Consider the following 26,596-nt stretch of genomic DNA (forward strand, 5'->3'; position numbering starts at 1 on the left):
TATATATATACATATGCTTATAAGTACTGTAAAGAAAAACAGGGCAAAAAAAGGGGCTGGTGACGAATGGGGAAAGGTGAATAAAAATTTTCTGACAAAGAGAAGCTGGAATGAAATGAGGACATGAGCCAGGTGGATATTTTGGGGAGGAGTGTTCCAGGCAGAGGAAACAGCAAGTACAAAGGCCCTGAGGCAGGCTCATACTTGACCTGTTCTAAGCATAGCGAAGGGGCCCCTGTGACTGGAGTAGAATAAGTGGTAGGTAATGTGATCATCTAACCGAGGCCACATTGAGGACTTGGGTGTTGATTCTGGGTGAGTTGAGGAGCCATAGAAGATGCTGAACAGTGGAGTGACCTGCTCTCTTATATACTATTCCAGGGACATTTGACGTTGAGTGCCTAACAACTGATCACTACACGGGAGGCATGAAGCAAAAATACACTGTGAACACATGCAAGCGGCAGGCCGACCAGCCAGGCTCCTTCCTGGGACAGCGGACATACCACATCGCAGCGGTGGAGGTGGAGTGGGACTATTCCCCAAGCAGGGAATGGGAAAAGGAGCTGCACCACTTACAAGAACAAAAGTAATTCTCCAGATTCTGATTCCCAAGCTTTTCCTTTTTTAGTTATCTCTTTCAGAGAATTAAGAACTATGCTCAGTTGTAGAAAAACAAATAGTTGGGTTAAATAATGACGATAGAGCAGTAACAAAATGCTTCCCCAGATCCATTCCTCAGTAATTTCTGTTCTTGGAATTTTATCACAGGAAAATCTCCATCTATCTTATTTGATTCTTTATAGTCCTTCATCTTTTTTTTCTGTTGGATTGTCTTCTTATATTTATGTGCCCACATCTTGCTGTTGACTTCCAAACTTAAACAAAAATCAATGCCTAAATTCAAAGCTAAAATATTATTTTCCTTACCAGCCATATGCTGGTAAAGAAAGATTTCCTTATTAGTCCAGTAATCAATTATTTTACATTCTTAAAGCTATTTTAGGAATATTTTAAATTCTTGAGGGTGGTATAGCAGACATGGTCTCTGTCCTCCAAGAATTTATAGAGAAAATATGGTTCAAAACCACCAGTAACATGTCTTTTACCTTATGGATGTAAAAAATATGTTCATTGTGAGTAAGTGTAAGTAAAGGACCATTGTTATTACATTAATACCTGACACTCTTTTAGACTTTCTCACTTTTCCCTCTATCACCTCACACTCCATGCAGTAACCTTCCTTGGAAGTGATTTGAGAGATGGAGTCGGGCATGTGTTCAGATCTGGGGCGCACAATCATGACTGGTAACCTGTCGCCAAGCAAAGGTTAGCTGGTTAGTTTGATGGCGATGGGGAATATGATATGCAGTGTAAAGGGATGAAAGGTTATTCCACGTGATATGTGTAAAATAGTCAAAAGGCTACAGGAGCCCTGTGGAGTCAGTGAAGACGTTAGGTAAAGGAAATGGCTGGAAATACTGGGCCTTTTCAGTTCTTATAAAGCAGACAAAAGTAATGAGAGAACGTTTCACAGATGAAGTCAAGGCACAGAATTTTAAAGCTTTAGAGAAAGCTTAGGGATCATCTCATCTCATACGTCATTTTCGGGGTGAGGAAACAGAGGCTCCGACAGGCAATAACTAGCTGGAGGTTGTTACCTTATGGCAGAGTCAAGGCTGGGGCTCAGATGGCTTGCCTCCCTTTCTACCACCTATCTATTTATTTTTTTAATTAATTAATTCATCTATTTTTTTAATTAACATCCAAGTTAGTTAGCATATAATGCAACAATGATTTCAGGAATAGATTCCAGTGATTCATTCCCTGTGCATAATAGCCAGAGCTCATCCCGACAAGTGTCTTCCTTAATGTTGTTTGCCCATTCGGCCCATCCTCCCACTCCAAAACCCCTCCAGCAACCCTCACTTTGTTCTCTGTGTTTAAGAGTCTCTTGTGTTTTTCCCCCACCCTACTTTTATATTATTTTTGCTTCCCTTCCCTTATGTTCATCTGTTTTGTATCTTAAATTACTTGTATGAGTGAAGTCATATGATATTTGTGTTTCTCTGACTAATTTCACTTAGCATAATACCCTCTGGTTCTATCCACATAATTGCAAATGGCAAGATTTTATTCTTTATGATTGCTGAGTAATACTCCATTGCGTGTATATGTGTGTGTGTGTGTTTGTGTGTATATATGTGTGTGCATACACATATACACACATACTACATCTTTTTTATCCACTGTGTATATGTGTGTGTGTGCGTGTGTGTGTGTGTGTGTGTGTATACACATATATCACATCTTCTTTATCCATTCATCCATTGATGGATGTTTGGGCTCTTTCTATACTTTGGCTATTGTTGATAGCATTGCTATAAACACTGCAGTGCATATGCCCCTTCAAAACAGCACATCTGTATCCTTTAGGTAAATGCCTAGTAGTGTAATTGCTGGGTTGTAGGGTAGTTCTATTTTTAATTTTTTTTTTTAAACTTCCATACTGTTTTGCAGAGTGGCTGCACCAGTTTGCATTCCCACCAGCAGTGCAAAAACGATCCTCTTTCTCCGAATCCTCACCAACATCTGTTGTTGCCTGAGTGGTTAATTTTAGCCATTCTGACTGGCGTGATGTGGTATCTCATTGTGGTTTTGATTTGTATTTCCCTGTTGATGAGTGATGTTGAGCATTTTTTCATGTGTCTGTTTGCCATCTGGATGTCTTCTTTAGAGAGGTGTTTATTCGGTCTTTTGCCCATTTCTTCACTGGATTATTTGTTTTTGAGCTTTGAGTTTGATAAGTTCTTTATAGATTTTAGATACTACTCCTTTATCTGGTTTGTCATTTGTACATTTCTTCTCCCATTCCATTGGTTGCCTTTTAGTTTTGCTGATTGTTTCCTTCATTGTACAGAAGCTTTTTATTTTGATGAGGTCCCAGTAGTTCATTTTGCTTTTGTTTCCTTTGCCTCCAGAGGTGTGTTGAGTAAGAAGTTGCTGTGGCCAAGGTCAAAGAGGTTTATCCTGCTTTCTAGAGGATAAATAATGACTTCCTGTCTTACGTTTAGGTCTTTAATCCATTTTGAGTTTATTTTAGTGTATGGTGTAAGAAAGTGGTCCATTTTTCTGCGTGTCACTCTCCAGTTTTCCCAGCACCATTTGCTAAAAAGACTGTCTTTATTGCATTTGATATTCTTTCCTGCTTTGTCAAAGATTAATTGGGCATATGTTTGTTAAGTCCATTTCTGGGTTCTCTATTCTGTTCCATTGATCTGAGTGTCTGTTTTTGTGCCAGTACCATACTGTGTTGATGATTACAGCTTGAAGTCTGGGATTATGATGGCTCCAGCTTTGGTTTTCTTTTTCAGGATTGCTTTGGCTATTCTGGGTCTTCTCTGGTTCCATAAAAATTTTAGGATTTTTTCTTCTATCTCTGGAATGAATGCTAAAGTTATTTTGATAGGTATTGCATTGGATATGTAGATTGCTTTGGGCAGTATTGACATTTTGACAATATTTGTTCTTCCAATCCAGGAGCATGGAATATTTTTCCTTTTTTTGTGTATTTTTCAATTTCTTTCATAAGCTATCTGTAGTTTTCAGTGTATAGATTTTCAACCTCTCTGGTTATGTATATTTCTAGATGTTTTATGGGTTTGGGTGCAATTATAAATGGATCAATTCCTTGATTTCTCTTTCTGTTGCTTCATTATTGGTGTATAATCAACTGGATCAGTTCTAGCTGAATTAATGGATCAGTTCTAGCAGCCTTTTTGTGGAATCTTTTGGGCTTTTCATATATAGTATCTGTAAAGAATGGAAGTTTGACCTCCTCCTTGCTAATTATAATGCCATTTATTCCTATGTGTCTGTCTGACTGCTGAGACTAAGGCTTTCGATACTATGTTGAAAAATGGTGGCGAGGGTGGACATCCTGTCCTGTTCCTGACCTTAGGGGGAAAGCTCTCAGTTTTTCACCATTGAGGATGATATTGATGGTGGGTCTTTCATATATAGCTTTTATGATCTTCAGGTATGATCCCTCTATGCCTACTTTCTTGAGGGTTTCTATCAAGGAAGGATGCTGTATTTTGTCAAATGCCTTCTCTGCATGTATTGAGAGGATCCTGTTGTTTTTGTCCTTTCTTTTATTGATGTGATGTATCACATTGATTGTTTTGATATTGAACCAGCTCTGCATCTCAGGTATAAATCCTACTACATTGTGGTAAATAATTCTTTTAATGTATTGTTGGATCTGGTTGGCTAGTATCTTGTTGAGGATTTTTTGCATCCCATGTTCGTCAGGGAAATTCGTCTGTAGTTCTCTTTTTTAGTGCGCCCCTATCTATTTCTAAATTATTCTTTCATGCTGGAATGGGAGAGTGATATTAAAAATTAGCATAATTACTTAAATAAAAACTATATTCAAGATTTAAAACTCAACTTCTACTTTCATTAAGACAGATACTAACTTCAGTTGTGTGTGTTTTGTTTAAGTGTTTCAAATGCATTTTTAGACAAGGAAGAATTTTACATAGGCTCAAAGTACAAGAAAGTTGTGTATCGGCAATACACTGACAGCACGTTCAGCGTTCCAGTGGAGAGAACGGCTAAAGAAGAACATCTGGGAATTCTAGGTACTCCAGTCATCAGGGATGGGGTAGCGATGTGGTGCTATGTGCATGAAAATACATGTCTCTGGGTTTAAGTTCCCAGTTCATAGATCAAAAGTATTCAAATAAAAGTAAAATTTATGCAATAAAAATGAGGAGCCTATATTCACTAAAGAATATGGCATGATAAAAATATTGCTTATTTCTCTCACAATGTATTATCCCATATACTAATGAAATTATATGTATATGGTGGTCCTCGAATTGATGCCTATAGTTGTGAAATTCCTAAAAATTATTTTCTAATGAAAATCTCAACTTAATTCTCCCTATTATTACACCCTTCTCCCTGCCCCCAAGTCATAGCTATTTTCTTTAAAATTGCCATGTATGTGATTAATGCCAAGAAAAAAAAATGAACATATAGACAAGGAAATAAAGGAAAAAGTGCTACCATACACAAGGCATGTGAAAAGTTGCCTTCCATTTTTTAGGAATCATTTTAATTTTTTATGTTCTTTCTTTATTTTTGAGAGACAGAGAGAGACAGCGTGAGCAGGGGATGGTCAGAGAGAGAGGGAGACACAGAATCTGAAGACAGGCTACAGGCTCTGAGCTAGCTGTCAGCACAGAGCCCGATGTGGGGCTCGAGCCCATGAACCATGAGATCATGACCTGAGCCAAAGCTGGACGCTTAACAGACTGAGCCACCCAGGCACCCCCATTTTTCAGGAATCATTTTAAAAGAGAATGTCTAAGAACTTGACCAACACTGGTCTTGGGAATATTCTTGAAAATTATCACGTATAGAGGATGGCACTCCCTACCCCACTGTATTTCCATACTAACAGAGTACCCTGGCGCTTGGTGATCCTCAGCCCCTGGAACACGACACCCAAGGGAATGGCATTGTTGCTGGTTCACAGAAATTCTCCAAGCAGTAGACAAGCTAAGATTGGCTAGAGAGGGGGTGGAAATGGGAGTGGTCACCCCACTCACCCTTCTAAATGCAGTGCTGCCATCAGTTTACACTCAGGAAGATCTGAAAGTCCAATTGCTAAGAAATGAGAGCAAGTGCTGCACAATAACTCCTGGCCAGGGCAGGGTCACAGCCCACTCACAGGTGTTAAGCCATTGTCCTGCAGGGGACTTTCAGGCCAAAACTTCTGGTAGAGACTCTTGAGAGATGCACCCTGGTTTCCATCTATAGAGGCAGTCATTACTAGTGTTTTTACTCTGAATCCTCAGGCCAGATGTAAAGCCAACGGTAGTAGAGTGTAAAGCCACAGCAGCGGGGGTGGGGGTAGGGAGGGACACAGACTCCGGTCTTAATGCTAAGAAAGCTTCCTGATCTTTGCTTCTATTACTGAGTTAGAAACTCCAATCTGACAAGTATATAAACCACTCTTCTTTTCTGCTCTTGCCAGGTCCACAACTTCATGCAAATGTTGGAGACAAAGTTGAAATTGTCTTTAAAAATATGGCCACAAGGCCTTACTCAATACATGCCCATGGGGTGAAAACAGAGAATTCTATAGTTACTCCAACTTTACCAGGTACTCATGGGGGTTGGGGGTTACATTTTATGCATTTTAATAGAATTTACAGGCTTTCCACAAATGACTTATTGGAGAGGTAATCCTTCAAAATGAGTGACTTGAGGAGGTGAAGGAGGTGGTTGACCGGGCATACAGAGAGGTGTATCTGTGTATGTCTCCATGCATGTGAGATGAGGGGAGGGGGAGAGGAAGGGAGGAGAGAAAGAAGGGAGGGAGGGAGAGAGGGGGAAAAGGAAGGACGGACGGAAAGAAGGGAGGAGAGAAAGATCCAAAGGAGAAATGAGAGGAAACTGAGGGTTTTGGGCATCTACAAATACTCAAGGGTTTTTGTTGTTGTTGTTTGTTTGTTTGTTTATAGTTTATTGTCAAGTTGGTTTCCATATAACACCCAGTGTTCTTCCCCACAAGTGCCCTCCTCCATGTCCATCAACCCCTTCCCCTTTCCCCCTCCTCCTTCACCCTCAGTTACAAATACTCAAGGTTGAGTCAGCAGAGATGACCTCTCCATGCCCAGACAGCATTTACTGCACTGTGTGTGGTTGAATGTTTCCATGCCTGTACCTGAAGGCAGTGTCCTAAGGCCAGAGACTGCCACATAACACTTTAAAGCCTTCAGTTCTAGCCCAATATCTGGCATGTCCTAGGAACTCAATAACCTTGACCCAGTGTATAAGCGAGAACAGATTAAATATATGTGTGTGTTTCCTTTAATTAAAAACTGTATTTTTCTTCTATTAGTTGTAAAGTTGGCTTTCTTGAAAAGTACCATTTCTTAGTAATTAAGCAGTTCCCAAATATGTGAAATGAGAAAAAATGAGTGAGAAAAAATAAATTACTCTATGAAGTTGCTCAGGTCAATTTAGGGGAATGGAAATAAAAAGCCCTTCCCTGTGACTCTCATATTCTTCTAAAAGATATAAACAATAAAGTGTATATATAATATGAAGTTGTAATAAGTGCTAAAGATTAAAGCTGGTAAGAGAGAGTAACAAGGGTGCTATTTTAGGTAGGGTGGTCAGGAGGGCTCCCTTGAGGAGGTGCCACTGGTGAAGACACCTAAATGGTAAGTAATGAGCCACAGAAAGTTATAGGGGAAGAGTACTCCAGGCTGTGAGATAGGAAAGGGCTTGGTGTGTCTGGGGAACCACAGGGAGGCCAGAGGCCAGAGCAGAGCGAACAGGGGACAAAATGGGAGGTGACAAGATCCAGGGAGGGCAGCGGGCCAGAGGCAGTAGGAAGAAGGGGAACCTCAGAGGCCATGGGTAGGACTTTAGATTTTATACTATTAACCATGTGAAGATTTGAGTCAGAGAGTAATGATCTGATGAACACTTTGTAAAAGGCCTCTTGTGGTTGATGTGTAGGTAAGTGACTGCAAAGGAAAAGGGCAGAATCATGGATCACGTAGAGAGCTGTTGCAGTAATCTGGGTTAAAAAAAAAAAAAGGCGTGCACCAGGGTTTAAGCAGCTGAAGCAGTGAGTTGTCATGTTCTGGTTCTATTTTAAAGGTGATGCTAATAGCCCCTGCTGAGATAATGGGCATTAGGGCATGTTAGGGAAGGAGGAGTCAAGGGCAGTGCCAAGGTTTTGGGCATCTACCTCAGGTGGCAGAGCAGGCTGGGGAATGGAGAAGAGAAGAAAATATTATTTTTCGGCTTATGAGAGTAAGAGCGTAGATGAAGAGACGGTATGTTCAGGTGGCGAATGTATGCTTTATATTGTCAGTGAGATGTTCTGCTTGGAAAAGGGTGAGGATGTAGGGGCAGGTAGGATGGGCGGGGCTTGAGGAAAATGGAAGGAGTCAACCGCATCTCTGAGACCATCCCTCCTGCCCTGCTTGATTCCCTAGAAAAGGCTCGTCAGATTCTGGCTACTTAAAGTCTGCCAGCATGAACATGTAATGTGAGGTCTGTATAAATGGAGTGGACAGTGGGTGGCCACAGCTGAGACTCAGGGTCTGGCGAGGCAGTTGGACAGGAAGCCCTGAGGTGACTGGAAGTGGACCTCAGCCTGGAGTGGAGCCCAGAGCAAATGGGAGAGGGTAAAGGCCTTGGCAACTGGGAGGGTAGAGTAACTGGCTACCTTCAAAGTGTCAGGGTCCAAGGTGTGGTGGTGTCATGTGTGTAACAGAGCTGTGACAGAACAGTGTATCATATGACAGAGTGGACAGACCAGAGAGGAGGTCAGTGACCCATGAGATCATGATTTCTAGTGGCTCTTCACCAGAAACTTGAATCACTAGGGATGATAGTGAAAAAGGAGAAAAGGAAGGCCGTGGTGAGGCTGAGGGAATTACACGGGGCAGTCCAGATACAAACACAGAGATGTCTTGGCGAAGGGCTCACACTGGGGGAAATCACTTGACAGTCGAAAACAGTGTTTTACAGAAACATACTTCAAGCTAAGAAAAAAAAAAAAAAGATCTGTCACAAAGTTCCCTCAAATTGTGATGTTGGTATTGCCACTCCTGGATTGGTGGTAGTGTGTGTGTGCCATGGCTGGTTAATTCATAACTGACAAAGTCTAAAAGTATGTTTTACAGTTTGTCTTAAAACTAAATTCCTGAAAACAATTGAGGGCCACTGCTTTTTAAAACTAATTACCTTGACACTTCCAGTTTCTGGGTCACTGGTTCTCAAGACTTAGTTATTTATCTATCTATATCAAATATATAGCAAATGAAACCAGATACATTAACATTTGATTAATTTAGGTGAAACTCGCATGTACATATGGAAAATCCCAGAAAGATCTGGAGCTGGAACAGAGGATTCTGCTTGTATTCCATGGGCTTACTATTCAACAGTGGATCAAGTTAAGGTGAATTTAGATGATCTGTGTTTTGTACAAATTCTCCAAATAGACACAACTGAAGGAAGAAGAGATTACGGTTTTCCTTGACCCAGTTCCATCTTAAAATCCCAGGAAAATAAGCTCATCTACAATTCACTTTGGTTTCATTTTTTGGTTTGTTTCTTTCTAAGGAAACAGTTACACTGTATCAACTCTATGACTGCTGGTTATGGGTAACACAGAATCAAATATTAATCAATACAGGATTTTATTTTCCTTTTGATATAAGAACACATGAAGCTCAAAGAACTGAGGTATGTGATTTCAGAGCTCTATTACTGCATGGTAATAAAAATGTTGATCTCAGGAGTCAATCCAGCACTATTAAGGCTATTTGATTAAATATTTCAAAGCCAGCAAACCACTCAACAACTGCAAAACAGAACTTGTTCCAAGATTCTTTTGTAGAATTAAATCTCAAGTCCAAATCTCTGCGTTTCAGACCTGTCTGTACACCAGCCTACTGACCATCTCCACCAGCATGTCCCCCAAGGAACTGGAAACACAGCATCTCTAAAATGAAATTGAGATCCTTCACCTCTTCTTGTGTTTCCTGTTGGAATAAGTAGCACCATGAGTTACAAATCTACTCATTTGTTCAAGCTAGAATGCTGGGCAGGAAGTGTCTAATTCTTCCACCTGGCTCACCCACGTGGTTCATCCATCTACATATGTGTTCCTTCTATCTCCATACATCAGGTCCTTGTCATGTGATTAACTACCTCAGTGGTCTTCCAGGCTCCAGCCTCTTCCTCCTTCAATCCTTCCTTCACTCCACCACTAGGATGACTGGTCTAAAATGCAAATATATTGCCATTCCAATGTTCAGTTTTCAATGGCTACCTATGACCCCTATGATAAAATCTAAAATTCCTGAACAGGATGCAGCTCAAAGACCCTTCCAGACCTAATCTGCAATTCCTGACACCCAGGCAAATCAAACTTCTCATAGATTTAAGTCAATCATGGTCTTCTTCCTCCATGTTCATTAATACTTCATGTACCTCCATCACAAGTGGTTCATTTCTTCTATCCTCTATTTTCCCAACTAGACTGAGCTCCTGGAGGGCAGGGGCTTTGTTTGATTATCTCTGATTATTTAGATAGACACTGGCACAGTGTTTGATGGATGAAATAGGCACACCAGAACTGTTTATTTGGGATTCTTTTAAATACATACATACATACATACATACATATTGCTCATTAGCTGAGCCAGTATTTGGCCTCTGCACACATTTCTGTTACTTCAGATTCTCCCATCTGACCTACCTACTACTCACCATTCATCCAGTTTAACTACAGTGGGAAGTGACTGACCTGACCGGACCACATTAGGCCAAGTCTACTACTTAAATCAGTCCTTCTAAATTCCTGCGGTCCCCCTTCTCTGAAATGCTGACTACGTCAGAAGGATGACTGAAGGTTTTGCTTGTTTTCAGGATCTCTATAGTGGATTAATTGGCCCACTGATTGTTTGTCGGAAACATTACATGAAAATATATAATCCCATAAAGAAACTGGAATTTTTCCTTCTGTTTTTTGTTTTTGATGAAAACGAATCTTGGTATATAGATGACAATATCAAAACATACTCTGACCACCCTGAGAAAGTAAACAAAAACGATGAGGACTTCATAGAAAGCAATAAGATGCACGGTATGATACAGTGTTTTAAACCCTATTTTTTTCCCTTTTCTTCTTTCAGATAAAATTAGTTTGAAGAGACGATTTCTTTGCTTCATTTAGTAATAAACCAGTTCTGCCTCACTGTGTATGGGAAGTAGAATTCTGTTCAAAGCAAAAAGGACTCTCTGCAAAACCATCTATTCACTTCTCTCCCAGTTCCAAAGTGTCATTCCTTTTTAAGTTCACAATTAGGATAAAGGCTTTTGGCACTACGTGCCTAGAAGAGCAGTGTGACATTACTGACCCTCAAGTATTCATTTCCCTATCTGTAGTGAAGTAATTTCCATTACCTCAAAAAGATCCCATACGTTAACCTAGTAATCATATTTGCAGTGAAATAGCTGTTGATTTAAAATACCCAGAAAGGCAGGGTCACCTGGGTGGCTCTTTCGGTTAAGCACCCGACTTTGGCTTAGGTCATGATCTCATGGTTCATGAGTTCAACCCCTGAGATCAGGCCCTGCATCGGGCTCTCTGCTGTTAGCACAGCCTGTCTCGGATCTTTAGTCCCCCTGTCTCTCTAAACCTTCCCTGCTCATTCTCTCTCTCAAAATAAATAAATAAATAATTTTTTTTTTTATTTAAAAAACTAAAAAAACCTGAAAGGTAATAAAAGGTCATGTGCTTTCCCCAGCTATTAATGGAAGAATGTTCGGGAACCTACAAGGCCTCACAATGCACGTGGGAGATGAAGTCAACTGGTATCTGATGGGAATGGGCAATGAAATAGACTTGCACTCTGTCCATTTTCACGGCCACAGCTTCGGATACAAGGTAGGAGTGATCCACGGTCCTTATTCTTGCTCTATTGGAAAATGTTTTGATACAAATAAAGAAAACATTTCCTCAGGAAGACTAATGAAAAGTTAGAGGTTTCAAGAGACAATTATTTTCAAAGTGTGTGGCACACAGCAATTTCAACTGCTGTTACCAACCTTTGTAACACATTGGGCTTTTCCTTGGATTTACAGTTTTTAGTGGCTTTTCATGGAGTTCTGCTCACATATTCCGGGGGAAGGCTTTTGAATAGAATTGTTAGCAGAGAGATTAGTAATGTTCATAGAATGATGGATTAGAGAGTGGAGACAAGATTTTATTATAACCTTTACTTGTTCTAGTTTCTGAATCCTAAATGGCCTAACGTGAATAAGAGGATCATTTTGGTGTCAGGCACTGATTGGTCCCTAGATCTCAATGCGGCTTCTACTTCTCACCCAGCGCTGATTTCAGCAAGCCTCAATAGCTCTTTTTCTTACTCTTGAGTTAATGTGGAGAAGTCAGAAGCTACTGCAAAGCCCTTTGCAGAAAAGGCCCATTTGTTATATGCACTTTGGTTTACATAGATGATATGTTCTTAGTGGACTTTCAATTCTGTCCCTGCAGAAATTCCCTCCAAGTATCTGGTCTAATCTAGATTCTACCTGAACTGCTCCTGGTTCTGACTTCTCCACTGGCCTCCTCTCCCCTCCCTCCCTGCATTACTCTTCTTGCCATAAAGTTTCACAGACCAGCTAATCTAGAATAGGTCCAACAAACACGAGATTAGGATTGAGGGGCGCCTGGGCGGCTCAGTCGGTTAAGCTTCTGACTTCAGCTCGGGTCAGATCTCAGGCTTGTGGGTTCAAGCCCCGTGTCAGGCTCCATGCTGACAGCTCAGAGCCTGGAGCCCGCTTCCAGTTCTGTGTCTCCTTCTCTTTCTGCCCCTCCCCCTCTCATACTCTGTCTCTCTCTGTATCAAAAATAAATCAAACATTTAAAAAAATTTAAAAAGAATTGAGATGGGGCCACACTTAAATTCCCTTTGGTAACGCATGTGCTTTGATAAAAAGGCAAACAGAGGTGAAGGGTCAGAGATGCCAGATGGTTCTAATGGATGGATTCACTCTCATCACATCCTTCCTTCACACCCACTAAATGGACCACACTTCCAAGCATTTAGCAGGAGTACAAAGACCACATATCTCACTGTTTGTATTAAACATAGAAATGCACAGTGTCAAATGCACAGGGTCTCGTTCTTCTTCTTCTTTTAACAGATTCATCCATTTTTCTAATATCCTTGAAATGGCCCACGAAAGATAACTTGAACGAACCCTCACATATAATACACATTATATAATATTTGTAATTTTTCTAATTAAGCACAGGGGCATTTATAGGTCTGATGTCTTCGACCTTTTCCCTGGGACCTTCCAAACTGTAGAGATGTTTCCAAAAACACCTGGAATCTGGTTACTCCACTGCCATGTGACTGACCACATTCATGCTGGAATGGAAACTACTTATACAGTTCTGCCAAACGAAGGTGAATATTGAGTTAGTAATTCTGGAAGTCATATATCATGAGTATAATTAAGATGCACTACTTTGCCTAAATACTTCCCCCAATATGAAGCATTTATGACTTTGCTGCTCTGATTTCTTCCTCCTCTACCTCCAAACAGGAATTAATTTTAATTTTTTTTTTTTTACTGCTGAATGCATGGGATACTGCTTATCTTCTGATAGCTGGTCCTGATAACAGCACCAGTAGGTGCTCTACTAGGCCAGTACCAACTGACACCAATGTGAGGCACCAATGTAATTATTCCTAAAACTGATATAAGGGAATGAATGGTCATATTATTTGCCAAGACGCTAACTGTGACTTACAAAAGACACATTTAGAATTTCTTTCCTAATAGAAAATATTTAACTTTTTTTCTAGGTAGCACTTGGTACACAAGAAAGTTACCCACCTCCCCCCAATCAGTATAATTTCAAATAGTTGATCAGACAGAAATAATGTCTTTCTGCACTTCTAGGGCAAAGGGAAGCATTATTGATTATTGATTGTTGAAACTGTCTTAGTCCATTCAGGCTGCTGTAACAAAATACCCAACTAGGTAGCTTATAAACTATATTTATTTTCACAGTTCTGGAGGCTGTTAATCTGACATCAGGGTGACAGCATTGTTGGGTGAGAGCCCTTTTCTGGGTTGCAGACTTATTCCCGTGATGGAAGAGACAAGTTAGCTCTTTGGGGCCCATTCATGAGGGCTCCACCCTCATGACCTAATCACTTCCCAGAGGCCCTACCGAGTGATACTGTCACCATGGGCATTAGGTTTTCAGTATAGGAATTTGGGGGGGATACAAACATTTAGACCATAGTGAAGATCCAGGAAAAAAAACAGAATCCAAGCTCCGTTTCCCACCCACCCCAGCAGAATCCTCCCTCCTGTGTACATTCACATAAGCACAGGAGGATGAACAGCCTTTTAGTGGATAAATATTCACCACCTGTGTCCTACAGCGTGAAATTCCCACTGTGTGGTTGCAGGCTTTATGTATCTTGGGTCCTCTGGGCTCAGAAGTATTAGAATTGGCAATGGCAAATCCAACGAGGGAAAATGATGTAGAGAAAACACTTCCTTCTGTTTCTTCCTCCAAATGGGCGTAGAAAGGAATATATAGATGGGAGAAAATATAGGAATAAATATCTTAAAAGTTAAAAATCACTGGAAGATCAACAATTACTGCAAATGATGTTTTATTTTCTGCTCCTGGGGTTTTATACAAACATGTCGTAACATGAAAAACTATTCTATTAAAACCCTTTATTACAAAGAGTGGGAACAAAGGCATCATAACACCAAAGAGGGGAACAGGCTAATAAACCACTGGGCTTAATGCCAGTAACTACTGAAGAAGGTGAAGAGTCAAAGATGAGAAAGAAAACTTTATAAATAGTGTTTGAAGAACATCAGCACACACACAAATCAGCATACAAGAGGACGGTCCTGCTCAGAGAAAAAAGACCCAAGAGTGAGGGGACACTGAGGCAGGCATTCTGGAAATCCATGTGTGCAAATGCCTGAGGATGCTGTTACAGGCTAATCCTACACACCCAGGCACTAGAAAGTCCTCCTGTAGAAACAGCCTAGAAGCAGAGGGAGATGACTGCTTGGTTAAGAAAGGGGAGACTGGTTTTAAAAGTCAAAGGAAAAACTGTAGAGCAAAGTGCAAATGTGAAGGGAAAACACACAGTGGAGAAAAGATGAAAGAAATTGGCTTTTACAAAAAGAAAAGGTATTGCATGGACTGGAAGAGGCAGTAATGAACAAAAAAGACAGTCTGAACTCTAAACAAAAAAATGGAGAGCCATGTTTGCCAGTCTGAATTATCTTTAAATAAATGTTTGATAAAGCTTTGGATAAGTCCACATGAATTCTGAATCTTGGAAAATTTTCTGCCTACCACAACACAGAAAAGAGAGTACATGAGGTTGGAGTAAAATGTTTCAATATTATGTGCCGGGAGACAGGCAATTTCCACCTCAATGAAAAACATCACTAGAAAAGAATTGTGGCTATACCATCATACTTAATTAATGTACTACTTCATTTCCCCTACCACAAGAAGCATAATAAAGACCTCCTCTGACAAATATAAAAGGTACTTTTTTTAGACTGTGACATTTCTATGACAGTCAGATAACCTTTTGGAGAAGTCTGTAGGAAAACTTGCTTAACTTTTAGGTACTCATAGGCAGGGATTGTATATTATGTATTTCTAGTAAGTACCCAAATCCAATATTCTGCTTGGTAAAAATATCTGAATCTAAATGTTCAATAAAAAGGAACTTAAAAAAAATTTTTGGCCATAATGTCACACTTAAGAGAAAGGTTGCAAAAGCACTACCAAAAATTCCCATATACCTTTTACCAAAATTCCCCCCTCACACATTCATAAACATATATACATCTATTTATTCTCTTAAAAACAAGATTATCACATATAAACACAATACACTTATCAAAGTCAGGAAGTTAAAAATGATTCAATACTACAGACCCTTTTCAAATTTCACAAATTATTCTCATCACACTCTTCACAGGAAAAGAAAATCCCACTCCTACGTTGTGTTCAGTTGGCATGTTTTCTTAGTCTGAAACAGTCTGTCTTTTATAATTTTGACATTTTTAAAGAACACAGGGCAGTGACTTTGTAGAGCATCTTTCAGTGTGGGTTTGTCTAGTGTTTCCTCATTATCAGATTGAGGTTATGCATTTTTTTGAGCAGGATTCTCACAGAAGTGATACTTTTTTCTCAGTACACGTGTCAAGAGGCACCAGTGTTGATTTTTCTCTTAGTGATTATGTTGAGCATTTGATTAAGGAGATGTCTTCCAGGTTTTATTCTTGTAAAGTTATTATTTTTCCCTTTATAATTAATGAAGATCTTGCCGGGAGGAAAGAAATTTTTCTTTAAATAAAGCAGTACTAGAATGAGACATGTTTTTAAACATATAAAGAAAAGGAAAAATAGGAATGAATCAAGAACAATTAAACAAAATGACATTTAAAAAATTAGAATACATTTAAACTGTATGATAAATACACCCCCCACCCCTTATCCATCTCCCCACAGGATGCCTGAAACCGCAGATAGTACTGCACTCTGTACAGGATATCTAGGATATCTAGGATATCTAGGATAAAGTCTAATTTGTAGTTAGGGATAGTATGAGATTAATAAAAACAAAAATAAAATAGAACAGTATAATAATTTGCTGTAATAAGTTATGCGAACGTGGTTTCTCTCTCACAAAACATTTACTGTACTGATCCTCCTTGTTCTTGTGATGAGGTGAAGTGACGTGAATGACGTAGGCATCATGACGTAGCGTTAAGCTATTACCTTCGGAGGAACACCTGCTTCTGGACTGCAGCTGACCAAGGATAACTGAAGCCATGGATAAGGGGGACTACTGTACTGTTTGTAATAATGGTCTTAAAATTTCTCTTCTTATAGAGACCAAGTCTGGCTGAAAGAAATAAATTGATGATAAGTGGAAAAAAAAAAAAAACAAAGAAAAAACAATGATTCGTAACTATGCGAAAGTGCTGAAGAAGAAGTTTACTTTGGAATGGCTATGAGCATTAAAAAAAAAAAGACTGAAAACACACTTTCCTGCATTTCATATGAAAAGATCAACAGATACCTAACTCTAATACACTCATAACTGATTTACATAGGCCCTTCATACCACCACCAGAAGGACTTTGCAAAACTGTTTTTTCCACTCCCCCAAATTCTATGACCAAATGTTATCCCTGATGCTTCTCAAAGGTTCACTGTTAAGCTTCACTGAAATATTCCCAACCATTGGCTTTCCATCAATCCCTCTAATATGACGCTGACATCATTCCTAATGAATCAGTAGACAAGAGGGCATAAGTGTAAAGAAAGTAAAATAAAAAATTAAAATTTAGGGGCACCTGGGTGGCTCAGTCGGTTAAGCATATGGCTTTGGCTCAGGTCATGATCTCATGGTTTGTGAGTTTGAGCCCTGCATCGGGCTCTGTGCTGACAGCTTGGAGCCTGGAGCCTACTTTGGATTATGTCTTCCTCTCTCTCTCCCTCTCTCTCTCAAAAATAAATATTAAAAAAATTAAATTTTAAAATAATATAAATTAAAATTTTAATTAAAAATTTTAAAATAAAATATAAAAACAAAATAAAATAAACAAGGTAAATAAATAAAATAATGCCAGTCTATCTGGATTTTGTGAACCCTTGAAGAGACAGTCAAAAGGATAGTAATCGGAACTGGAGAAAGGCAGAACTGAGAAACAAGTCCATAGATTAAATCCTGGTAAAGATGAACACTGACATCAGGAAAAAAGTTTCAATATAGACCTGTGGCAGATGCTGGGTGAGTAGCATTTTTCTAGCATTAACTAAGTCAAAGCAAACTATCAATAAGCTGAACTTGGACTCAAAATTGTTTCATAAGAGTTTTAAAAAGAAGACACTGTTTTGAATACAATAATATAGTCCTTTATTTTCACATACTCTAGCTAAAAGAACAGAAGTACACATCAACAAAAAATAGAAACAAGGCTTTGGCTGAAAAAATGCATTCAACAAATTACATTAATGCCCAGACAGCAAGAACGTTAGCTTTGTAAATTTCTGCTTCATTTGATTCAAAGAGAAACCACAGCATGTTTTAAAAAGTAACAAAAAAGTAAAGTTTGAAATCTTTTACTGTGGGAAAATATTAATCTCCTTCTCAACAAAGATTTTTCAAAACAAACCCAAAGTGTTTTCTCTAATAGAGAAATCTGGAAAAGTCAAGATTAAATTCTAGACCACTTGGGAGTGACATTCTTTCAAACATACCTACAAAATGTTTCTTTGTGTTTTTGGGATGAAAAAGATTGTCATGTGTCCGGCAATACTGATTTGATGTTTCCTGTAATAAAAGTCAGCCTCCACCTTTAAAAACATTATGTTGCCTTTGAGGAAATTCTGAAGTCTTATAGCTTTCCCCCATTCTGGACAATTAAATGGATTCAGGTCATAAGTTAAGAAACTAATACTACTACTCTCAGTAAGGTGAGCAGTCTGAAAGCATCTGCAATAAATGTCCATATTCAATATGAAAATCCTTTACATTTTTACCTGACACTCGTTTTTAAAAACGTCCGTCTCCTATGGCATTGTGATACTTTTCCAATGATACCTTCAAGTCAATGACTTCTTTCGACTGCAATAAAGAAGATATGGCAAGAAAAATGCTGCGGTGCCATCTTCTGGAAGGACATTCAAGAAATCCCTTAGTTCTAGCTCCACGGCAACAACCGACAGCGTTTCTGTTGGGGGGACAGAGGATCCAAGTTAGAACTGAAAGTCTGTCATCCAATTTCTCATCACTCAGCCAGTTAGAAGCTAGTCCAGGTGACAGAATGTTATACCTACAAAGGGAAAACAATCAGTTTTTTAAATCCACAGACTACTTATGGTTTTAACAACTTCTTCATTCTCTCTAGAATACCCTGAAGTTTGTTATATTAGTTCCATGTGATTTTGATTTACTGTTTCATTGCTGGATTATTACATTATTTTTCAATATATTTCTATTAGCCTCTCAAGAAAAATACAATCATTTGTCTTTTGATGTTAGGGCTAATATGCAGCTAACTTACAAAGAGTGCAGGACAGGAAATACTATAAATTGTTGGATGACATTTTCCTAAATCAGTTCCTCTCTATTATGAGATTTCTGTGTTTTAATAAGCAAAAATCTGTCTTTATGACCCTTTTTTCCAAACTGTATAATAATGTGCTCTAGTGTACATCTTTAATTATGAAGGGATTTAGTAAACATTTTTGTAAATAGAACTATGCAATTTTATGATTCTATTGCTTCTTGAAACACACATTCTGCCCTCTGCTGGGAAGAGAAGGGGGTAACACTTAAGAACAGTGCAGTAAACACCAGTGCCATTCTTGCCCTGTGAGCCTCATCTGCCTGCCACTTTGACTATTTGCAGTTGACTAAAATATAAAATCTCCTGCTCAGATGTATGTGCATCCATCTAAAGTCATCTTGCTAATATCCAGACACCTAAATCATCCCTTACACAAAATCCCTTACCTACATCATTCCCTTACCTAAATCATTCCCTTACATATGCCAATGTTGCTAAGAAGTTAATGAATGGATCAGCAGTGATATATGGGAAACATCCCTAGCTCTGGAATCAGATGGACTTTGGAAGGAGTCAGACTCTTCCACCTACTGTCTGTGACTTTAGGAAAGTCCTTTAATTAACCTCCTGAGTCCTAGTTTCCTCATCTATAATGTAGTGGTATCATCTACTAGCTTCTAGAGTCCTTTGAGAATTAAAATACAATGATGCATATATAAAATGTTAGTAGAGGGGCGCCTGGGTGGCTCAGTTGGTGTCCGGCTTTGGCTTAGGTCATGATTTCACGGTTCCTGGGTTCAAGCCCCCTGTTGGGCTCTGTGCTGACAGCTCAGAGCCTGGAGCCTGCTTCAGAATTGGTGTCTCCCTTTCTCTCTGACCCTCCCCTGCTCACACTGTCTCTCTCTGTCTCTCAAAAATAAAGGAAAAAACATAAAAAATTTAAAATGTTAGTAGAAACTTAATAAACAATGACACTAACTAGTTTGCAAAACCCAGATGAAAAACGTGACTTATCAGTACTTTCCTATCAAACTAGTTTATTTAGCCTAAATGTGGAGCCAATAAGTAGTATCCTAGGTTTAAAAAACTGAGTTGGGGGTCAGTATAGACATTACAGAGCCAATAAAAATCTTGTCACTGCCCAATTCTCCACTTTTGCCAACCAATGAGGGGATAATACAGGTCATGACTCCAAGAATTAGGTCAAATCTTAAATCTGTAGAGTACTTTAAGTCCTCCAGTGTGTCTAGAAAATATTCATCAGGTGCAGAAAATAGTTATTTCTGGATGATGAGATTTTAAGTGACTTTTTCAACTTCATTTTAATAATTTACAACAGTAGTAAAATTTTAACTAGTACATACAGCTCATTACCACAAAAACAGTAACAAATATTTCCTGAAAACAAGCCAATCACTAACCTCAGTTTCAATGTCTCTGCATTAGTGCAATGGTTCTCACCCAGTATGATTTTGCACTCCTGCCCCTGCCTCAGACATTTGGAAATGTCTAGAGACATTTTTGCTTATCATAACCGGGGCAGAGCTACTGGTATTTAGTGCTGCCAAACATCCCGAAATGCATAGGGGACACCTACACATATGCCAGAGAACTATCAGTCCAAAATGTAAACAGTGCCAAGGTTGAGAAAGGCTGCATTAGAGAGATAAGAAGTAGAAGTTCCTCCGCATATTGTACTGAATCTGTTGTATAGATTCCTGACCTCCATCTCCAAAGTTAACGTCTTCCGATTTTGCCTAACATTTATTCTAGAGTCAATCCCGAAATTCTCACTAGTGTCGAGATACTAAAAAATTGGCTTGTTTCAGGTCACTCATAAATAGCAGACCTGGAACTCAGTTCCAGTCCCCAGACTCCAGTCCTGGTCCCTTCTGGTGCACTGCAGCTGCTGACAAAACAGCCTCCCTTGGAAATGGCCCTGAAGTTATTCAGGTGTCTCCCCTTCAAATCAATAACTACAGAGTGTTACCTATGGAGAGGCGGAGTGCTGGTGAGGAGGGTGCAATGTGAAAAATGAATAAAATGCTACCAACTCTTGAGGTAGTAAAGTCTAGCAAATGTAAATCACACACAGCACTTAGTGTCATGAGCCACATACATACCTATATGTATGTATACTAACGTATTTTATAGAAATACGCATTATATAGAAAAATGGAACATTTGGAGGAATGATGATGGGTGAGTCAAGGGTAGAGAGTATGTAATGTGGATCAGGAAAAGATGAAGTCTTTTGACTGAGACAATGACGCTGCTGACGCTTGAAGATATGGGACAGCTTGCACTGGAAAGTGATCCCTCCACACAAGTCATCAGTTCAAAGTTAGGTGACAAACGTGACCCAAGTGGGACAAGGCAATCATGTATCTGACACTTCTACCTTCTGAAAACCAAAAAATCACACAGGAAGATGGGTGGGATGAAAAGTCGCCACAACTTCCCAGTTACAAGCATACAACTTTACTTAAATGGGCATCTTCAGAAAAACACCCTCCAATGGCCACTGGCTCTGCCTAACACTTTAAAAATCCATTATGGGGGCGCCTGGGTGGCTCAGTCGGTTAAGCCTCCGACTTTGGCTCAGGTCAGATCTCATGTTCGTGGGTTCGAGCCCCGCATCAGGCTCTGTGCTGACAGCTAGCTCAGAGCCTGGAGCCTGCTTCCGGTTCTGTGTCTCCTTCTGTCTCCGTCCCTCCCCCTCTCATGCTCTGTCTCTCTCTCTGTATCAAAAATAAATAACACATTAAAAAAATTTAAAAAAAATCAACTATGTCAGCTGGAAAAGACAATTCTAACACTGTCAATTTCTTCTTTCTTATTTATAAATATAATTTCTTTTTCCTTTTTTATTCTCAAGTTAGTTAACATACAGTGTAGTCTTGGTCTCAGGAGTAGAACCTAGTGTCAATTTCTAATCTTTTATGCACACTGAAATCAATATAACCATACCCTTTGTCATCAGGCCAACAATTATCTAGTCATATTAACACATAAGACTAGACAAATTGAGAACCATATATCTATCAAAATTTATAAGTGACTATGAACTATGATAATTCAAACAATAACTCCCTGTGCTATAAAACACTGCATGACTTAGAGATACTCAACTTTTAAATCCCTTGAGAACCTTGTTATTCCCCAATACTTGCTTTCAAGTATAATTAATAATCTTAATTTCCTACAAGTAGTAAATTCAGTACTCAGATCATTAATACAAAATGTAATTTTCTTCATGGATATTCAAAGTTTTTAAATACTGAGATTGTGTTTCTATGACCATGATAATTTTTTAAGTGTTTGAAAAGATGAACTTAAAAGAATCAGCTCCCTAGTTATAAGAGATAGATAAATATCAAATGTGATGGGGAGCACGTAAATGCTGACATAAGCTTTTAAGATGATGCTGCTAAGACACGCTTCACCTCATTTGAGATTCACAAGAAAAAAACAGAAAGCAAGGCTTCAAGTTATGGAAACTAAAATTAAGACTCAATTAGATTTATAATTAGGCATAAGAGATCATTTTACCTTTTAATGATGACAGGTAAAGTTGACCTTTCTCTCCACCGCATTTTATTCTATGACAAAGTTCAGGCAGCAGTTTTTTCCACCACAAAGTCTATCTTAGAAAAAAATAAATAAATTTTAAGTTTGATGCAATTTACATTCAGATGTCCAACAAGAACAAGACAGTGAAAGAAAGCACAGGGCAAAAATACATCATCTTGGTTAAGGTGCCAAACTTTGTTACAACAGAAGTTATATTAGCAGCCCATCTTCTGTGTAAATTATAACATGGGGTGCCTGGGTGGCTCAGTTGGTTAAGTGTCTGGCTTTGGCCCAGGTCATGATCTCACAGTTCCTGGGTTTGAGCCCTGCGTCGGGCTCTGTGCTGACAGCTAGCTCCGAGACTGGAGCCTGTTTCAGATTCTGTGTCTCCCTCTCTCTCTCAAAAATAAATTAAAAAAAAAACATAAAAAGATTTTTAAACTCTTTTAATTTTTAAGCAAAAGACCACGTATAGCCCAGAAAATATTTTCTTTTCCAAATCTTCAGGTAATGGCCTACCTCAGTTTGAAACAAGAGATTTTTATTGTGATCACATACAATCACCATACATTTTAATAGATTCGAACAGTACTTACAGCATATAACATATGAAACATATATGCTTCTCTGACCCACACAGACCTGTGAGGTTGGATTTATATAATCTGCTACAAGATTATCAAATCTGATTATCACTAATCAAGCCTAAAAGACATAAGCTGAAGAGCATACCCGATTCTCTTCTTTCAGTTCGTGATTAGCATATGGAATGATCGCCTCCGGGCATCTTTCTAGCAGTGTGTCTATACACTGTTCATACTCTTTCAAACGCGTACGACACAGAACACGGACACTGAGGCCAGCAACAGTGTCTTCTGAGAGTGGTTCCAGGAATGGAATAATGGAAGCTATGTCAAATGAAGGACCACATATAAGAGACTATGAACAGAAAAATGAAATGTTATGGAATGAGGCACCCAAAAAATAAGGTATAACATATAGAATACAATTTTTTAAAAAAGACCAAAACTTCCTTTCCAAAAAAAGGAAACCTATAGAATGTAGTTTTGGAGTATATGCACACAATATTTACTTATAAGTCTAAATGTCCTGAAGTATTAAATAATCATGAAACCACCTCTAGTTTAAAGAATAAAAAATCTGTTTAATAGCAATCATATCTAAACTACATAATTTTAGTGGCTTTGGATGGACTGCAAATTAAACTAATGGGAATGTTTGAGGACCTTATCCTGAGGAAATAATTAACACTGTGATCAAAGATTTATGTCCAACGATGCTTATTTCAAGACTGATTATAATATTGAAGAGCTAGAATCTAGGTCAAATAAGGAAAAGGAAAATTATGGTACATTTATATGATGGAATATTATATAGCTATCAAAGTTATTTTCAAAGGCTAATTTATGAGAAAATGCTCATAATAGGATGATGAGTAAAAAATGTTAATACAAAATTGTATTTAGAGCATGATCAATTTTGTAAAATCTATACAGGTACATGCACAGACAGAAATGCCTTTGGAAGAGCACTGAAATTTGAAACAGATCGATGGAATGACAAAGCCAATGTATAATTTTTCCCATTTTCCTCTATCTTCCAAATTTTCTGTAATACACATGCACTACATAATAACCAAAAATAAAATTTAACATCTAAGATAACTAAAGCAATTGTTAATAACCTAATAATTTGTATCCATACTAGTTGCCACAAGCTCATAGACATAGAGTAGGTAGTATTTGAGTATTCAGAACTTTGCCAATATTTTACTTTGAAGCATTTAAACTATAAATACTACTTTTGGTTCTACCACTGAAATAATCTCCTCTTTCCCTTTCTTCTGGATAAAGATGAGATGGGCATATCTTAATTTTCTTCTTCCTGTATCCTTTTTACTACAGCATCTTCTCTGACGCACAAGACGATATGGAATGTGAACTATCCATTAACAGTCACTGCGATTATGTTATTCCAAATATTTACCAAGGAGTGGCTAGGAGTATAAGGTTGGTGCCTTTCCTTCCTGCAAGTTTAATAATCACCTTTCTCTGAATATTCCCGACAACAACATAGCAAACACAATAATCTGTCACTTGTAGGATCTCCCAACATGAAAGAAAACACAGATATTTCTATATTCAACTTTTGATTCACTGGGGTAACAGGCAGGGCAGGAAGGAATGCGGCATGGTTAAAATGAGACAAGTCAAAGCTTGATGCAAAATTAATTACCCATGAACTTAGTTTTATCCGTATCATCAAGAAGTTCAAAAATCAGAAACACCAGACAACACATATATTCCTGAATCAAAAATGCTCCAAAGGTTACTGCTACTTTTTAAAAACACTCTTAATGTTGTCTGCTCCTTAGCAGAGTGCTCCCTTTGTTTTCAGTGCTGGAAATGGATTCCTTTTCACACCTAACACACGAACTATTTATTGCTTTTTCTGATCTAGATCTCTCACCTGCAGCCAACTCTGCGGGGCTGGAGCCCACAGACCCTGTCGTCTTCTCCACCGACACAATCTGAGGATGGGGGTTGGCAAGGAAGTGGGGGAGGGGACCATGACAATTATGGCAAAAGGCCGGGCATTTACTAGCTACTGTGTGACTCCAAATAGTGGCTTTTATGACATGTGGGTTTTTATTTTAGGTTTTCCACAAATATACTATTATAGTGATTGAGGGCAAGAAACAGAGACTCCTGTCAAATCTGTGCGAGAGGGTGGGGACACAGGGGAGAGACAAATCATACAATCCTGAAAAAGCTCTCTAGGTGATGCTTAATCTCCTGTTCTTCTAGGTGAAAACATGACATCATTTGTTTCTGGATGGTTATTTTTTTTCTTAATGACTAAGACTAATCAACCCACAGATAATTAGAAGGAGATATAATTAGGAAGAGGATTTTTAAGAGTATAGGCTGACTAAACTTCTACGCTTTAATAGTGAAGATTCCCAGAAACAATGTATTCTTTTTAAAAACTTTAAAATAAGTTTGAAAAGATCATTCAATTATACTTTTTCAAGCAGTGCAAAAGCTCTGAAGCTTTATCATGTGAGATTTAACAGCACTTGTTGCTACTGTGATTTTAAATATGCAATTAACACACTTATTCTGGGAGGGCAAGGCCCCGCCTGCCTGGCTTATCTAAGGCCACAGACCACACTTACAGCACATGCTCCGGGAATATGTGTTGAATGAACATATCTGAGGCCAACACCTAAGGAGCCTCTGTACGGTAAGGGTATTAGAGATATGAACCAACAAGATTTTTCTCTGGCAATTTTTTACAAATGTAAGTGACTCCATCTCTGGAGACGACACAGGCCTGTCTAGAGGCTGCGTCTAAGCAATACGGGCTCTTGTGCTTCCCTCCCTGACCCAATCCCCAATTCGCATTTTGGTTTCTATAGGCAGTAACCACACTTATGCCAGTTTCCAGTATAAACCAGGGGCTGCAAACTCAAAAGCCTAAAGAGACCAAAGGAGATGATGAAAATGCATGGAGACAGCTGGGTATAAGGAAAATGGACACCAGACAGAGTATCTGGACCAGGAAGACATGGAGATGAGAACCGAGGCAGACAGGACAACACATGCACTGACCATGGGGGGAGCCACTAGTTGGCTCCAACTCTCGGGTCTCAGAGACACTGAAGCCCACGGTTACTAGTTCTGCTGAACTTTCCGAGAAAAGACTGAAACTCAGAATTCTTCATCTGAAATGCCAATGTTTATATGTTGGCACTATACTGGGCAGACCAAACAAGGCAGATGTGGGAGTTACATTCAGTCCTTGGGCCGCTGAACTATGTTAAATAAAATCACATCCACATCTAGCCCAGCTTGATCCACCAAGTCAAAGGTGGACTTAATTTTGCATTTGCAGTCAAAACACCATCACAGTCAGAATTCCTGCAGGATGATCTACATTTCCTGATCATACTTATTTTTTTGAAACTCTGTTTCAGGAGCGAGACAAACTGGCCACTCTAACCTACTTTCTATAAAACAGAGAGTAGTGGGAGGCTTGGGCTAGAGGCCGAACATGTACGAATGAACGCCATACAAAAAATGAATCCTATCCATAAAAACACTGTTAAACGTTTGCCATGCTTTCCTTTCACAAAGTATTTCCAAGCACACTCTGAAAATGAGGCAAGACAGTCACGTGACCTGGTGACCTCACTCTCACTCTCTACAGGCAACAGAACCAGCCTTCGGGGGCCCTCCTCTGACAGGTTCAGGCCGAGGCAGGAATGTCTTCCAGCGCCCCTGAGTATACCTAA

At 39.0% G+C, this 26,596-nt stretch overlaps 2 protein-coding genes across 8 annotated transcripts in view; one reads left to right on the plus strand and one right to left on the minus strand.

Moving 5' to 3' along the window:
• The window catches only part of LOC115292146 (ceruloplasmin), a 65,520-nt gene that overhangs the window by 37,066 nt on the left and 1,858 nt on the right, over positions 1-26,596 (plus strand). Inside the window, exons 12-19 of one of the 3 annotated variants that reach the window (XM_029940074.1) lie at positions 382-589; positions 4,507-4,646; positions 6,050-6,178; positions 8,895-9,001; positions 10,477-10,693; positions 11,358-11,497; positions 12,866-13,028; positions 24,204-24,308. In XM_029940074.1, coding sequence (XP_029795934.1) covers positions 382-589; positions 4,507-4,646; positions 6,050-6,178; positions 8,895-9,001; positions 10,477-10,693; positions 11,358-11,497; positions 12,866-13,028; positions 24,204-24,307 — 1,208 coding nt within the window. In that variant the 3' untranslated portion in view covers position 24,308. Of the gene's footprint in view, positions 1-381; positions 590-4,506; positions 4,647-6,049; positions 6,179-8,894; positions 9,002-10,476; positions 10,694-11,357; positions 11,498-12,865; positions 13,029-16,519; positions 16,980-24,203; positions 24,309-26,596 lie in introns of those variants that run through there. The other 2 variants (XM_029940075.1, XM_029940076.1) reach the window with 2 other exon arrangements.
• HPS3 (HPS3 biogenesis of lysosomal organelles complex 2 subunit 1) overlaps positions 14,239-26,596 on the minus strand; it is a 42,244-nt gene continuing 29,886 nt past the window's right edge. The window contains exons 15-19 of one of the 5 annotated variants that reach the window (XR_003908821.1): positions 23,011-23,217; positions 22,258-22,348; positions 18,176-18,366; positions 16,406-16,532; positions 14,239-15,987 (exon numbers count right to left, since the gene is read on the minus strand). Coding sequence is in view for 3 of the 5 variants with exons in the window: in XM_029940078.1 (XP_029795938.1) it covers positions 18,239-18,366; positions 22,258-22,348; positions 23,011-23,217 (426 nt within the window). In the remaining 2 variants the exon portion in view is untranslated. Of the gene's footprint in view, positions 15,988-16,405; positions 16,533-17,525; positions 18,367-22,257; positions 22,353-23,010; positions 23,218-26,596 lie in introns of those variants that run through there. The other 4 variants (XM_029940078.1, XR_003908822.1, XM_029940079.1 and 1 more) reach the window with 4 other exon arrangements.

This window comes from Suricata suricatta, chromosome 5 (assembly GCF_006229205.1).
Source record: "Suricata suricatta isolate VVHF042 chromosome 5, meerkat_22Aug2017_6uvM2_HiC, whole genome shotgun sequence".
NCBI classification, from domain to species: Eukaryota; Metazoa; Chordata; class Mammalia; order Carnivora; family Herpestidae; genus Suricata; species Suricata suricatta.